General features: G+C 40.5%; 1 protein-coding gene across 1 annotated transcript; it reads left to right on the top strand.

Annotated features, from left to right (window-relative positions):
- The first annotated feature begins 2204 nt into the window (after positions 1–2204).
- Positions 2205–3637, top strand: LOC128643931 (guanine nucleotide-binding protein G(i) subunit alpha-3-like). The gene has a single exon (XM_053696702.1). It carries the CDS (start codon positions 2221–2223, stop codon positions 3277–3279), a length of 1059 nt encoding a protein of 352 aa, XP_053552677.1. The 5' UTR covers positions 2205–2220; the 3' UTR covers positions 3280–3637.
- Positions 3638–17760: the final 14123 nt, after the last annotated feature.

The following is a 17760-nucleotide window of genomic DNA, read 5'->3' as shown; positions in this document are numbered from 1 at the left end:
GATGTTACACGGGTTCTTCAGAGACTACGTGAGAACGCCTGTTTTGTAAACTCGAGAAATGTGAGTTCCATCAAACTCAAGTAACCTTCCTAGGTTATGTTATCTCCGTTGCAGGGATCTCCATTGATCCTGACAAGTTATCTGCAGTTCTGCAGTGGCCTCACCCAGTTGGTCTTCAGTTTATTCAACGTTTTTTGGGGTTCGCCAATTACTATAGAAAGTTTATTAAAAACTTTTCTTCCTTGGTCAAACCTATCTGGTTTTGATTCCTGGCTTGTTATTTGACTTGTGGACTTATTATTATTTTTTGCTATTAATAAAGGTGTGATTATTTTTGCACTTCTTGTCTCAGTCTGATTCCTGGCACCCTGACACTGATGCTGCTAACATCAGGGGAAAAAAAGCTATAGCGGTAAGAGGATATTTGTAATGTTTGACTGATAGCTTATTTCGATAGGCATAAATGACTACTTGCAGGTAATCTAATTTATATTAAAAAACGATTGTATATATAATTTTTATTGTGCTAAATAATTCTACAGAGTGAACTTACTGGGGCCGAATTATCATTGTCTGGCGGACATTATATGCTGTAGCGTATCATGTCCGCCAGACATCGCTGAATGCCGACAGCATATGCTGTCGGGATTTAACATTGCACAAGCAGTTCTAGTAAACTGCTTGTGCAATGCCGCCCCCTGCAGATTCACAGCCAATCAGCCGCTAGCAGAGGGTGTTAATCAGCCCGATTGTATAGGATCAGGCGGATTGATGCCCACAGCCTCAGAGCAGGGGGACCAGTTAAGGAGCAGCGGTCTTAAGACCGCTGCTTCATAACTGCTGTTTAAGGCGAGCCTAAAGGCTCGCACAGAAACAGGGGCATCAGGGGCCGTTCGGCCCTTGATAAATTGGCCCCACTGACTTTGCCATCACTTTAAGAGGCCTATCTATCAAAGTGTCAACCAGAAATACGCCGGAATTCCGCATCGTAATTGTTGCGAGATTGATCCGACCTAGTTATCAAAGCCTAAAGACTGGCAAATGTTGAAATTTGTGACGTAACATACGATCCCATGATCTCAATCCGACGTAGATCGATGCTCATTACAGATGTTCCGAATACACATTCGGCTCTATCTGACACTTTTTCCCAGTTATCAAACTTTTAACAGGTATGCTTGCATCTTTTCCGACCCAGCGTACCTGGTTTTCAATGCGCCACCCTGGAGGCCGCGGATGCCATAGAAATCAATGGGAGTCTGAAAGCAGCGAAAGCTTATGTTCGATGCTGCAAGACAAAGAAATATAACCCATTGATTTCTATGGTAGAAAACAAGTAACGTTTGCACCTAACACCCTAACATAAACCCCGAGTCTAAACACCCCTAATCTGCCGCCCCAACATCGCCGCAACCTAAATAAAATGTATTAACCCCCATTCCGCCGCTCCCCGCCACCACTAAATAAACTTATTAACCCCTAAACCTCTGGGCTCCCACATCACTACCACTAACTAAACCTATTAACCCTTAAACCGTCAGCCCCCCACATCACCAAAAACTAAATTAAGCTATTAACCCCTAAACCTAACAACCCCCTAACTTTAAATTAAAATTACAACATCCCTATCTTAATATAAATTAAAACTTACCTGTAGAATTAAAATAAACTATTTTAAAATATTAAACTACCCTAAATATTATGCTACAATTTAATTAAAATTTTAATGTTGTCCAGCTCTATGTTGAAAAAAAAAAATGATTTGCTTTGCTGTGATCTCATGAGATATCACTGAAATCTTGTGAGATTTTATAGTAAACTTCCTTAAACTGAATAGGAAAATAACTTGACTGTGCCTGCACATGCCAGATGCACACTCCCTTGCAAGTCCTGGGGCTAGCATCCTGATTGGCTGCTTAAAGTGTGAATACTTTTTCAGGAAAAATATCTTCTTTCTTTACATAGAGACGTTCAGGTGATATTTTCTAGTCAACTTTTTACAGCTATACTGCATCACCCTTAACTGCTTCAACATTTGGGTATCATGTCCCTTAAATGCTTGTAATAACATCTTTAAGTAAAAATACACATATCTTAATACAGCAGCTGCTGGAACAATTGTGCTAATCCACCTTAACAAAATGAAGCATAGATGGGAGAGGCTGTAAAGGGTGTGCTGCTTAGATTCCAGTGTTAACAGGAAGCAGACACGCTTTATTGATGAATCTGACTGTGTTCGATGAGACCTATGTGACCATGGGCTGCTGTCAGAGTGCAGAGAGCAAGGCTGCAACAGAGAGAAGTCAAATGATTGACAAATATCTTTTGGAGGATGCATGGAGAGTGCGTAATAAAGTGAATATGATGGTGGTTGGTTCTGACGAGTCTGGAAAAAGCACCCTCATGAAGCAGATAAAGATTCTTTTTGATGGAGGATACTCAGAGGGGGAACTTAAACGATATAGAGCGGCCGTGCACTGTGACATCATCAGGTATATCTGTCACATTGTAAGAGCTATGGATCGCCTGGGCATTACTTTTGGAGACGTGGCCAGAGCTGATGATGCCCGGCAGCTGCCAATGTTTGCCAGAGGTGCAGTGACTGAGGAGCTGGCTGGTGTTATACAGAGACTGTGGGATGATGAAGGGGTACAGGCTTGCTTCAGTCGCTCTCATGAGTACCAGCTCAGTAACTCTGCCTCATATTTCCTTAATAACCTGGGCAGGATGTGTCAGTCAGATTATATCCCCACCCAGCAGGACATGCTATGGACCAAGGCAAATATCAACACCATATTGGAATATTTCCCGTACAGAGACTGGTACTTCACCATTGTGGATATGCAAAACCGATGGTTAATCCGCAAGATCGATATAACTTTTAATGTCATTCTTTTTTCTACATCACTCTGTGACTATGACGGGGAGTTGTCACCAGGGGAGAATTACATGCACTTTAATATACAGTTACTGCGAAACATTTGCAGAAACAGATGGATGCAAACTGCCCAGGTCGTCCTCCTGTTCCTGAACAAAAAGGATCTCTTTGAACAGAAAATAAGTCAGACCCCTCTGACCATCTGCTTTCCTGAGTACAGGGGCTCTAACACATATGAAGAAGCTGCTGCCTTTATACAGGAACAATTTGAGTCACAGTGTGGACCTGAACGAAGAGTTTTTACACAATTCACATGTGCCACGGACACAAAGAGTATAAATATAGCATTTAATGCTGCAGCAGACTTCATCCTGCAAGACACTACAGTCCTTTGCTGCTAGCCTGAATATGCGAAGCTGCTGCAACTCACAGTGAACGAGGAAGAGTCATCCTCATAATGTTATTGCCGACCCTCCTCCCCATTCAGTAGTGAGTCAAACTAAAATGGCAGCTGCTTAAAGGGACAATAAACACCTTGAGATTGTGATATAAATGCAATAGAATATATAAAATTAGTAAGACATACTTGCAATATATTCTTTTTATTATTTATTTTGCCCCCTTTTCCTGCAATTTAAAGTGAATGTCAATTTTCTCTAATAAGAATGTTTAAATTATTTGCTTTTATGTATACAATTCAAACCGACACTTTTTTTTCCAGAAAAACAGTGAAATAAATAATATACTTTTATTACCAAATTTCGTCCCACCCGCAACTTCCTGATTTTCTTCCATGTTACGTATACAGCGTTCCCACCCGCTGTTTACGTAGAGGCAATGCGCGCTCCCGGCTATTGGCACATCCGAGCATGCGTTGCACAACGATTTAGTTGTATAGTAACATAGTATTCAATGAATGAAAACATTCATTGAATACTATCGTTGAAGCAACTACAGCAGCGGTCCCTCCGTAGTTTTGCAACTCCTATACATTCAAAGATCTTTATTTGTAAGTATGATCTTCAATTTGGCAAGCAAATATTATGTTCCTCAAAATGTTATCACTAGATATATATCTACACTATATATAATTTGCCAACAATCGCAAAAAAAATTGTAAACTAAGTACACTATGTAAAGTGCCGCAATGTATAAGATAATTATATATTTAAATTTTTTTTTTTCTTTTTAATAATAGTGATAGTAATAGTAAAATAATAGTAAAAGTTTAGGAATAAATGTTATTTAAACAACAAAAGATTGTGACTAAGGACTAATGAATTTCCACAGGGGAGTCTTGTAAAGAATTTTTTATCTCTAGACTCGCCCCAATGGTTGTGTATAGGCATCAACAATTACATTTTTATTGGGACAACTCATCCCTAGATTGGGATGACCGAAGAAGAAATGCCTCTACACACAAAAAAAGTAGGTTGTAAAAAAATATATCATGGAGTGATTTGTAAAATGTAACTTTTATTGATTCACAATTGAATAAAAGGACAGATTTAAATAAGTAAACATCCTGGTAGCACACAAGAACAAGTTAAAAGCACTTCCACTATGGTATATGTGAAACATAGCTTATTCTCAATAAATCATGATGGTCATCAAGTAAATACCCAAATATATATATGTGTATTGGAGTACTGCCTGTACCATCTATAATGCTGATTATTATGTACAACAGTTGCAGGTTGAATTAAATTATAATAACCCCTATATTAATATTATAAAGGGGTAGATTGTTACATATTATATTGCCTGTTGCAACAAAAATAACAGCTTAAGGTTATCTAGTTATCAGAGAAGGTCTCCTGGATATATAAGCGTATAATCTGGAAGGTCAGTGCTGGCCCTGCTGTGTATCACTTATTATAGTAAACCAGCTTGTACTTTAACATAGGTTGTATGTAAAATATCAATGTAAGATGGTATATAGCATATATTCCTGACTTAAAGCGATCGTTTATATTGTTTCTTACAATCTGGCGGAAAAAAACGCTTTCCGGCTCTATTTTATGGGGCATATCTATCAAGCTCCTGCAGGCTCACCAGAGACAGCAGTTATGAAGCAGCGGTCACAAAGAACACTGCTCCATAACCTGTCGACCTGCTCTGAGCAGGCGGACAGACATCGGCGGAAATCAACCCGATCGAGTACGATCGGGTTGATTGACACCTCCCTGCTGGCGGCCGATTGGCCGCGAGTCTGCAGGGGGTGGCGTTGCACCAGCAGTTCTTGTGAGCTGCGGGTGCAATGCTGAATACGGAGAGCGTATTGCTCTCCGCATTCAGCGAGGTCTGGCGGACCTGATCCGCACTGTCGGATCAGGTCCGCCAGACTTTGATAACTAGAGGCCTATGGCTATAATATTGCTGCTGATATAACAGACTGAGTAAAACTACTGCTGTGATATTTTATAAGTTTTAAGATCAAGCGTTTTTCAACAGTCGTGGTAAAGTGGAAGTAGCACAACTTGCTTACCCCAACAACATTATTTTAAAGATAAATGCTTGTATATCTTAATCAACACAGCTAAATAAATAGCACAACTTGCTTACCCAGTTTAATAAACACAGCTGAGGTATCAGACTAGGTGATACTGTTATTGAAATCTGCTATTAGATACAAGTTTAAGCGTTTTCCACACAATTTAAAACAGCTAGGGGTAGCATAACTTGCTTACCCAGATTTTATATGCTAGAAGGTAGATATTTAAAATATGTCTGGGAGCCCTAATGCTGAGAGACCAACGTAACAATTATGAGAGAATAAAGCTATTATTAACTATTTTTAGCATTTAAACAACCATAGTGGAGCTGGTTAAAAAAGAGAAACGAACTCCCCCTAACGCGATCGCGTTTCACAATCAATTTCTTCTTCGGTCATCCCAATCTAGGGATAAGTTGTCTCAATAAAAATTTAGGAATAAATGACTAAGTCCCAAAATTTTTAAAAAGCGCATGCACGAAATGTGAACGTGCGTCAGAGATCGTTGTTAGAACAGATTTCTAACGCAAGCGCATTATGGACGCGTGACGTATAGAATCCCGGGGAGATTCAATTGTTGCATAAATAAAAAAAGAGAAGCGCTCAACCTGGGAACGAACAATAGCATAATAGCTTGTTCTATGGCAAGTTACCACCCTAGAAGCAGCCTCTTTTTGCTCAATATGTGCCTTTCACAGAGAAGAACTTTCCTGTAGCACATCAGTCTGATCCTGACTTCACAGTACAGTCCAGCCCCGAAATACCAGGCAATCCCTCTCTGAACAAGAGAAACAGCAAAACCGCAGACGTACGTTTCGGCCTATTGTGGGCCTCGTCAGTGAGGTGCAGCCATATCCCTCTAGGCACACTGAGCAACGGGTCCACGTCTGGATTCCCGCATCACACTTAGGGAGACTTCCCCAAGTGTCATAATTTGCATAAATAAAAAGAGAGAAGCGCTCAACCTGGGAACGAACAATAGCATAATAGCTTGTTCTATGGCATGTCAACCAATTCAATTATTGGTTGACATGATCGAGCCTACAATGTCAATCAGTATTCCAAGACGGCGGGGCAGAGGATGCAAAGTACAATCGCAGGGATATAAACAAAAAATACTCAGTAATTACTGATTTATTAAAAAAACATGAATTAAAGTTCAGCTATTTCAACATCAATTTTAATGCTGTGTTTACCATGCAGAGTGACTTTAATTGAAAGAGCCCATGGCAGTCTTCACAAGCCTAACCTTGCACATATATGTCTCTAATTTACAGTTTGCTATCGTAACGTTTATGCTAAAGCTAAACAATGGTGATTTTGTTATTACAATGACTGGGGCAAATACTCGTCTAGATTGGATCCCTTACAAATAAGGAGAGTGGTGAGTGGAGTTTGAAAAACAATAGCAACAAGCAAAAGGCTAGATTACGAGTTTTGCGTTAGGAGCTATGCGGTGCTAACAAACAGTTTTTACTCACCGTTCACTTTCCTACAGCGCTGGTATTACAAGTTTTTACAAACCCGTCGTTAAAAGGCAAGAAGTCAGCGTTGAGCAAAATTTTGCTCATTACCGCACTCCAATACCAGCGCTGCTTAAGTCAGCGGTGAGCTGGTCGTACGTGCTCGTGCACGATTTCCCCATAGGAATCAACTGGGAGAGCCGGCTGAGAAAAAGTCTAACACCTACCAAAAAGCAGCGTAAAACTCACTAATGCAGCCCAATTGATTCCTATGGGGAAACACATTTTATGTTTACACTTAACACCCTAACATGAACCCCGAGTCTAAACACCCCTAATCTTACACTTATTAACCCCTAATCTGCCGCCCCCGACATCGCCGACACCTACATTATTCTTATTAACCCCTAATCTGCCGCTCCGGACACCACCGCCACCTACATTATACTTATTAACCCCTAATCTGCCTTCCCCAATGTCGCCGCAACCTACCTACACTTATTAACCCCTAATCTGCCGCCCCCAACGTCGCCTCCACTATAATAAACATATTAACCCCTAAACCACCGCACTCCCACCTCGCAAACATTAGTTAAATATTATTAACCCCTAATCTGCCGTCCCTAACATCGACGCCACCTACCTACATTTATAATAGCCCTATCAAAATAAAAAAAGCCCCCCCAAAATAAAAAAAACCCCTAGCCTAAACTAAACTACCAATAGCCCTTAAAAGGTCCTTTTGCAGGGCATTGCCCCAAAATAATCAACTCTTTTACCTGAACAAAAAATACAAACAACCCCCCCAACAGTAAAACCCACCACCCACACAACCAAATACTATCTAAAAAAACCTAAGCTCTCCATTGTCCTGAAAAGGGCATTTGGATGGGCATTGCCCTTAAAAGGGCAGTTAGCTCTTTTGCAGGCCCAAACCTTAACCTAAAAATAAAACCCACCCAATACACCCTTAAAAAAACCTAACACTAACCCCCTGAAGATCGACTTACCGGGAGAAGTCTTCATCCAAGCCGGGCCGAAGTCCTCAACAAAGCCGGGAGAATTCTTCATCCAAGCCAGGCGAAGTGGTCCTCCAGGCGGGCAGAAGTCTTCATCCAGACGGCATCTTCTATCTTCATTCATCCGGCGCGGAGCGGGTCCATCTTCAAGACATCCGACGCGGAGCATCCTCTTCATCCGACGACTAAAGACGAATGAAGGTACCTTTAAGTGACGTCATCCAAGATGGCGTCCCTTAGATTCCGATTGGCTGATAGAATTCTATCACCCAATCGAAATTAAGGTAGAAAAAATCCTATTTTATTTGGGGGGTTGGTTGTGTGGGTGGTGGGTTTTACTGTTGGGGGGGTTGTTTGTATTTTTTTTTACAGGTAAAAGAGCTGATTACTTTGGGGCAATTTCCCCTGCAAAAGGCCCTTTTAAGGGGTATTGGTAGTTTAGTTTAGGCTAGAGTTTTTAGCTAATTTAATTTAATTTAGGTAATTGTATTTAATTTAGTTAATTTATTAAATCACATTGTAGTGTTAGGTGTTGGTGTAACTTAGGTTAGGTTTTATTTTAAAGGTAAATTTGTCTTTATTTTAACTAGGTAGTTATTAAATAGTTAATAACTATTTAATAACTATTCTACCTAGTTAAAATAAATACAAACTTGCCTGTAAAATAAAAATAAACCCTAAGATAGCTACAATGTAACTATTAGTTATATTGTAGCTAGCTTAGGGTTTATTTTATAGGTAAGTATTTAGTTTTAAATAGGAATAATTTAGGTAATGATAGGAATTTTCTTTAGATTTATTTATATTATATTTAAGTTAGGGGGTGTTAGGGTTAGACTTAGATTTAGGGGTTAATAAGTGTAGGTAGGTTGCGGCGACATTGGGGAAGGCAGATTAGGGGTTAATAAATATAATGTAGGTGTCAGCTATGTTGGGGGCAGCAGATTAGGGGTTCATAAATATAATGTAGGTGGCGGTGGTGTCCGGAGCGGCAGATTAGGGGTTAAAAATTTTATTATAGTGTTTGCGATGCGGGAGGGCCTCGGTTTAGGGGTTAACAGGTAGTTTATGGGTGTTAGTGTACTTTTTAGCACTTTAGTTATGAGTTTTATGTTACGGCGTTGTACCATAAAACTCATAACTACTGACTTTAGAATGCTTTACGGATCTTGGAGCTAGAGGGTGTACCGCTCACTTTTTGGCCTCCCAGGACAGACTTGTAATACCAGCGCTATGGAAGTCCCATAGAAAAAAGACTTTACGAAGTTTACGTAAGGCGTTTTGCGGTAAGGCCAAAGAAGTGTGTGGGGCCCCTAAACCTGCAAGACTCGTAATACCAGCGGGCGTAAAAAAAGCAGCGTTAGGACCTCTTAACGCTGCTTTTTTACCCTAACGCACAACTCGTAATCTAGCCGAAGGTGTTCTAATAATATTCAGACTCTGCTGACATGTTAAAGGGACATGAAACCCAATTTTATTTTCTTTCATGATCCAGATAGAGAATACAATTTTAAAAAATAGGTTTCCAATTTACTTCTATTATAAAATTTGCTTTATTCTCTTGTTATTCTTTATTAAAGAGATATCTAGATAGGTAGCGTGCACGTCTGGGGCACTACATAACAGGAAATAGTGCTGCCATCTAGTGCTCTTGCAAATGTATAAAATTGTTGCAAAACTGCTGCCATATAGTGATACAGACACGTGCACGCTCCTGAATTTACCTTCCTGCTTTTTAACAAAGGATAACTAGAAAACGAAGACATTTTGATAATAGAAGTAAAATGGAAAGCTGTTTAAAATTGCACGTTCTATCTGAATCAGGAAAGCAAATGTTTGGGTTTATGAGAATAACACATAGATGTACTTTTTAAAGTTTCATTAGCTGTTTAAATATTGACAAAATAAGTGTAAAGTTTTAGGTCCGCATTACAAGTGGAGCGTTATTGTTTGCACACGAGAGATATCGGGTTTTCGCATTTGTTTGCACGCAAGTTAAATTGCGTTTGTATTACAAGTTCAAAGGAACGTGATCGCTTGAGTGCAATTGAAGTTAACGCTTGTCGGGATAGCGCATCCTCAGAGATATGGTTAAAGTGAATGTAAATTTTGATGATAAAGTGCCCGGTTTTTAAAAATCCGATTAAAAACAGGGGCACTTTAATTCATCAAAATTTATATTTCACTCGTGCTGTGAAAATACTTACCTTTTAATCTTGACAGCCGCTCCAGCTTCCCCCGGTCATCGCAAGCCTCTTCCTAAGTCAGAAATGATGGATCGGTCATTCCCCTGGGGGAATTAGTGTCTGATTCAATGCCGTGATTGGAGGAAGCCAGATTCCTCATTTTAGACCCAGGAAAAGGCTTTGCGACGGGCACTTTATCATCAAAATTTACATTTACATTTACTTTAACTGTTTTGCAAAACAAAAAAATTTCACAAAACACATCAAATATACATTACTGAGTACAGTTACACTCATAATAACACCATCTAATAATTATTATTTTACAAATTTGCAATAAAAAGTTATAAGGGCTCAAAGATATGAGGTCTCAGGCAGCAAATGGCTTTAACATAGAGATACGTGCATATACATGTCAAAATATGTAAATGTTTGTATATATATATGTGTTTATATGTGAGTACATATGTATTATATGTGTATTTATGTATTTACAGATATATATATATATAAGTATAGATATATATTGTACCGAAATATGTAGAAATATGTATTTATGAATAAATAGAACATATTCTGCTATGTGAAGAACATTGGAATGTGAAATATTCATATTTTCATTTCGGGTTAAGTTTTTCCCTCACTTTTTTGCTCCCTTGACTTCTATGGGGAATTCTTTAAAACCATCGCGATATTTTAAGGTCAGCTTTTTGCGTGCATTGGGTTAGTACGCAAGCAAAAACTCTTTACTTTTAACTTGTAATACGAGCGCTACCCAAAGCGCACAAAAACCTTACTTCTAGTGGAGTTAGCGCAGGAGCTTTAAACACCACTCAACTTGTAATCCAGCCCATAATGGTTAGAGTGGGCTTGGAAAAACAGCAAGGGAGTAGATAGCATGTCCTCAAGAGACAATTTTTTTTATTTTTTATTAAATTGTGACTATTATCCTCACATTAGTTTGTTATTTTTGTACTGTCAGTCTGGAAGTGCTGATATGATATATGGTGACATTACTATTTCTATATCACCAATGTTATCTGGTTGTTATTTTTAATGTATTTTGTATTGGTTCTCTTTCAAAGTTTAATGACCTTTGCCAAGAAGAAATGAGCTACACTTACTTGACATATATTTTAAGGAGTATAACAAAAAAGCAAAGTCCAGCACTCCTGCCAATGGGTGCAAGCTGAGGGGTACTGTACTCTCCCCAGCAATATCAAAAAAGTTCAAACAGCAGCACCTCATAGGTATCAAAAAGACTTTATTTAATTAGAGCAACAGACAAAAAAATCCACGATGTTTCGGTCAGCAGACCTTAAAGGGACATGAATCCCATATTTTTTATTTCATGATTTAGAAAGAGCATGCAATTTTAAACAACTTTCTAATTTACTTGTATTATCTAATTTGCTTCATTCTCTTGATATTCTTTGCTGAAAAGCATATCTAGATAGGCTCAGTAGCTACTGATTGGTTGCTTCACATAGATGCCGTGTGTGATCACAGGAAAATATCACCTGAGCATCTCTATGTAAAAAAAGGAAGATATTTTACCTCACAACCTTCTCAGCTCAGCAGAATAAGTTCTGTGTAAAAAGTTATAATTCAGCTGCAGCCCAGCTGCAGGTAAAAAAATATACTTCAGCTGCTGCCTAGCTGCAGGTAAAAAAAAATAAAAAAATGAAGAAATGAACAGCAGCCAATCAGCATCAACAGTGCTGAGGTCATGAACTCTTTTACTGTGATCTCATGAGATTTCACTTAACTTTCATGAGATTTCATAGTAAGCTGAATAGGGAAATAAGATGAGTGTGCGCGAAAGCTCGCTCCTTCCGCTGTCCCAGGACAGACATACTGATTTGCTGCTTAGAAGTCCTTTATAACATAGAGATGTTATACTTTTTTACATAGAGATGTTCAGATGATATTTTCTAGTCAGCTTTATACAGCTATACTGCATCACTTTCAAGTATTTAAACATTTTGGTATCATGGCCCTTTAATCGTGTGGTATACAGCACATATACAGCCTACATCCTATATACCCAAAATGGAAGGGGCTACTAGAAAAGCACAGGTAACATTCATTAAGCAATTAGCTGAATACCTCTGTTCAGCCAGGTATAAGGCTCCCCCTTTAGTAAAGCTGTGTATTTGAAAGAGTATATACATCATATTACATTACACACTATACTCAAAATATTTACACTAAAATAAAATCATCAGTAGTACAGGTCAAACAAGAGGTCTCTAAGAAAACATATACATAAGTCCTGTAAGCAGGTACATTTTTTTTTATATTTTTAAGACAATGAAATAAAAAAATATAATTTATGCTTACCTGATAAATTCATTTCTCCTGTAGTGTAGTCAGTCCACGGGTCATCCATTACTTATGGGATTATATCTCCTCCCTAACAGGAAGTGCAAGAGGATCACCCAAGTAGAGCTGCTATATAGCTCCTCCCCTCTACGTCATACCCAGTCATTCGACCGAAACCAAACGAGAAAGGAGAAACTATAGGGTGCAGTGGTGACTGGAGTTTAATTTAAAATTTAGACCTGCCGTAAAAAACAGGGCAGGCCGTGGACTGACTACACTACAGGAGAAATGAATTTATCAGGTAAGCATAAATTATATTTTCTCCTGTTAAGTGTAGTCAGTCCACGGGTCATCCATTACTTATGGGATACCAATACCAAAGCTAAAAGTACACGGATGACGGGAGGGACAGGCAGGATCTTTACACGGAAGGAACCACTGCCTGTAGAACCTTTCTCCCAAAAACAGCCTCCGAAGAAGCAAAAGTGTCAAATTTGTAAAATTTTGAAAAGGTGTGAAGTGAAGACCAAGTTGCAGCCTTGCAAATCTGTTCAACAGAGGCCTCATTCTTAAAGGCCCAAGTGGAAGCCACAGCTCTAGTAGAATGAGCTGTAATCCTTTCAGGAGGCTGCTGTCCAGCAGTCTCATAGGCTAAACGTATTATGCTACGAAGCCAGAAAGAGAGAGAGGTAGCCAAAGCTTTTTGACCTCTCCTCTGTCCAGAATAAACGACAAACAGGGAAGAAGTTTGACGAAAATCTTTAGTTGCCTGCAAATAAAATTTCAGGGCACGGACGACGTCCAGATTGTGCAGAAGTCGTTCCTTCTTTGAAGAAGGGTTAGGGCACAATGATGGAACAACAATCTCTTGATTGATATTCTTGTTAGTGACTACCTTAGGTAAGAACCCAGGTTTAGTACGCAGAACTACCTTGTCTGAATGAAAAATCAGATAAGGAGAATCACAATGTAAGGCCGATAACTCAGAGACTCTTCGAGCCGAGGAAATAGCCATTAAAAACAGAACTTTCCAAGATAACAGCTTGATATCAATGGAATGAAGGGGTTCAAACGGAACACCTTGCAGAACGTTAAGAACTAAGTTTAAGCTCCACGGCGGAGCAACAGTCTTAAACACAGGCTTAATCCTAGCCAAAGCCTGACAAAAAGCCTGAACGTCTGGAACTTCTGACAGACGTTTGTGTAAAAGGATAGACAGAGCTGAGATCTGTCCCTTTAACGAACTAGCAGATAAACCCTTTTCTAAACCTTCTTGTAGAAAAGACAATATCCTAGGAATCCTAACCTTACTCCATGAGTAACTCTTGGATTCACACCAATATAAGTATTTACGCCATATTTTATGGTAAATTTTCCTGGTAACAGGTTTCCTAGCCTGTATTAAGGTATCAATCACTGACTCCGAGAATCCCCGCTTTGATAGAATCAAGCGTTCAATCTCCATGCAGTCAGCCTCAGAGAAATTAGATTTGGATGTTTGAAAGGACCCTGAATCAGAAGGTCCTGTCTCAGAGGCAGAGACCATGGTGGACAGGACGACATGTCCACTAGATCTGCATACCAGGTCCTGCGTGGCCACGCAGGCGCTATTAGAATCATTGATGCTCTCTCCTGTTTGATCCTGGCAATCAATCGGGGAAGCATCGGGAAGGGTGGAAACACATAAGCCATGTTGAAGACCCAAGGTGCTGTCAGAGCATCTATCAGTACCGCTCCCGGGTCCCTGGACCTGGATCCGTAACAAGGAAGCTTGGCGTTCTGGCGAGACGCCATGAGATCCAGATCTGGTTTGCCCCAATGATGAAGCAGTTGGGCAAACACCTCCGGATGAAGTTCCCACTCCCCCGGATGAAAAGTCTGGCGACTTAGAAAATCCGCCTCCCAGTTCTCCACGCCTGGGATGTGGATCGCTGACAGGTGGCAAGAGTGAGACTCTGCCCAGCGAATTATCTTTGAGACTTCCATCATCGCTAGGGAACTCCTTGTCCCTCCCTGATGGTTGATGTAAGCCACAGTCGTGATGTTGTCCGACTGAAACCTGATGAACCTCAGAGTTGCTAACTGAGGCCAAGCCAGAAGAGCATAGAAAACTGCTCTTAATTCCAGAATGTTTATTGGAAGGAGTCTCTCCTCCTGAGTCCATGATCCCTGAGCCTTCAGAGAATTCCAGACTGCGCCCCAACCTAGAAGGCTGGCGTCTGTTGTTACAATCGTCCAATCTGGCCTGCGGAAGGGCATCCCCTTGGACAGATGTGGCCGAGAAAGCCACCATAGAAGAGAATCTCTGGTCTCTTGATCCAGATTTAGCAGAGGGGACAAATCTGAGTAATCCCCATTCCACTGACTTAGCATGCACAATTGCAGCGGTCTGAGATGCAGACGTGCAAAAGGTACTATGTCCATTGCCGCTACCATTAAGCCGATTACCTCCATGCACTGAGCCACTGACGGGTGTTGAATGGAATGAAGGACACGGCAAGCATTTAGAAGTTTTGATAACCTGTCCTCCGTCAGGTAAATTTTCATTTCTACAGAATCTATAAGAGTCCCTAAGAAGGGAACTCTTGTGAGTGGCAATAGAGAACTCTTTTCTACGTTCACCTTCCACCCATGCGACCTTAGAAATGCCAGAACTAACTCTGTATGAGACTTGGCAGTTTGGAAACTTGACGCTTGTATCAGAATGTCGTCTAGGTACGGAGCTACCGCTATGCCTCGCGGTCTTAGTACCGCCAGAAGAGAGCCCAGAACCTTTGTAAAGATTCTTGGAGCCGTGGCTAACCCGAAGGGAAGAGCTACAAACTGGTAATGCCTGTTTAGGAAGGCAAACCTTAGATACCGGTAATGATCCTTGTGAATCGGTATGTGAAGGTAGGCATCCTTTAAATCCACTGTGGTCATGTACTGACCCTCTTGGATCATAGGTAAGATGGTCCGAATATTTTCCATTTTGAACGATGTAACTCTTAGGAATTTGTTTAGGATCTTTAAGTCCAAGATTGGTCTGAAGGTTCCCTCTTTTTTGGGAACCACAAACAGATTTGAATAAAACCCTTGTCCGTGTTCCGACCGCGGAACTGGGTGGATCACTCCCATTAGTAAGAGGTCTTGTACACAGCGTAGAAACGCCTCTTTCTTTATCTGGTTTGCTGATAACCTTGAAAGATGAAATCTCCCTTGTGGAGGAGAAGCTTTGAAGTCCAGAAGATATCCCTGAGATATGATCTTCAACGCCCAGGGATCCTGGACATCTCTTGCCCAAGCCTGGGCGAAGAGAGAAAGTCTGCCCCCCACTAGATCCGTTTCCGGATCGGGGGCCCTCACTTCATGCTGTCTTAGGGGCAGCAGCAGGTTTTTTGGCCTGCTTGCCCTTGTTCCAGGACTGGTTAGGTTTCCAGCCCTGTCTGTAGCGAGCAACACTTCCTTCCTGTCTTGGAGCGGAGGAAGTTGATGCTGCTCCTGCCTTGAAGTTACGAAAGGCACGAAAATTAGACTGTTTAGCCCTTGGTTTGGCCCTGTCTTGAGGCAGGGCATGGCCCTTACCTCCAGTAATGTCAGCGATAATTTCCTTCAAACCGGGCCCGAATAATGTCTGCCCTTTGAAAGGAATGTTAAGCAATTTAGATTTAGAAGTCACATCAGCTGACCAGGATTTAAGCCACAGCGCTCTATGCGCTTGAATGGCGAATCCGGAGTTCTTAGCCGTAAGTTTAGTTAAGTGTACTACGGCATCAGAAATAAATGAATTAGCTAGTTTAAGGACTTTAAGCTTGTTTATAATCTCATCCAATGGAGCTGTGCTAAGGGTCTCTTCCAGAGACTCAAACCAGAATGCCGCCGCAGCCGTGACAGGCGCAATGCATGCAAGGGGTTGTAATATAAAACCTTGCTGAACAAACATTTTCTTAAGGTAACCCTCTAACTTTTTATCTATTGGATCTGAAAAAGCACAGCTATCCTCCACCGGGATAGTGGTGCGCTTAGCCAGAGTAGAAACTGCTCCCTCCACCTTAAGGACCGTCTGCCATAAGTCCCGTGTGGTGGCGTCTATTGGAAACATTTTTCTAAATATAGGAGGGGGTGAAAAAGGCACACCGGGTCTATCCCACTCCTTGTTAACAATTTCTGTAAGCCTTTTAGGTATAGGAAAAACGTCAGTACACGCCGGTACCGCAAAATATTTATCCAGCCTACATACTTTCTCTGGAATTGCAACCGTGTTACAATCATTCAGAGCCGCTAATAGCTCCCCTAGTAATACACGGAGGTTCTCAAGCTTAAATTTAAAATTTGAAATGTCTGAATCCAGTTTACTTGGATCAGATCCGTCACCCACAGAATGAAGCTCTCCGTCCTCATGTTCTGCAAATTGTGACGCAGTATCAGACATGGCTCTATTATTATCAGCGCACTCTGTTCTTACCCCAGAGTGATCGCGTTTACCCCTAAATTCTGGCAATTTAGATAGTACTTCAGTCATAACATTAGCCATGTCTTGCAAAGTGATTTGTATGGGCCGCCCTGATGTACTTGGCGCCACAATATCACGCACCTCCTGAGCGGGAGGCGAAGGTACTGACACGTGAGGAGAGTTAGTCGGCATAACTTCCCCCTCGTTGTCTGGTGATGATTTCTTTACATGTACAGATTGGCTTTTATTTAAAGTAGCATCAATGCAATTAGTACACAAATTTCTATTGGGCTCCACATTGGCCTTTAAACATAGTGAACAAAGAGATTCATCTGTGTCAGACATGTTTAAACAAACTAGCAATGAGACTAGCAAGCTTGGAAATACTTTTCTAAATAAATTTACAAGCAATATAAAAAACGCTACTGTGCCTTTAAGAAGCACAAAAAACTGTCACAGTTGAAATAACAATGAACCAAAATAGTTATAGCAACCAATTTTTCACAGTAAATGTATTAAGTTAGCAAAGGATTGCACCCACCAGCAAATGGATGATTAACCCCTTAATACCCAAAAAACGGATAACAATTTAATATTAACGTTTTTATCACAGTCAAAACACACTGTCACAGGTCTGCTGTGAGTGATTACCTCCCTCAAAACTAGTTTTGGAGACCCCTGAGCTCTGTAGAGACGTCCTGGATCATGGAGGAAGAAATAGGAAGACTGTGACTAAATTTTTACTGCGCAATAAAGCGCTAAAATAGGCCCCTCCCACTCATATTACAACAGTGGGGAAGCTCAGTAAACTGTTTTTATTCAGAAACAAACGACAGCCATGTGGTAAAAATCATGCCCATAAAGTTTTATCACCAAGTACCTCAGAAAAAACGATTAACATGCCAGTAAACGTTTTAAAAATGAAAATTATGAAATGTTATTAATAAGCCTGCTGCTAGTCGC

This window comes from Bombina bombina, chromosome 1 (genome assembly GCF_027579735.1).
Source record: "Bombina bombina isolate aBomBom1 chromosome 1, aBomBom1.pri, whole genome shotgun sequence".
Lineage (NCBI taxonomy): Eukaryota > Metazoa > Chordata > Amphibia > Anura > Bombinatoridae > Bombina > Bombina bombina.
This window is presented reverse-complemented; position numbering and strand designations above follow the sequence as displayed.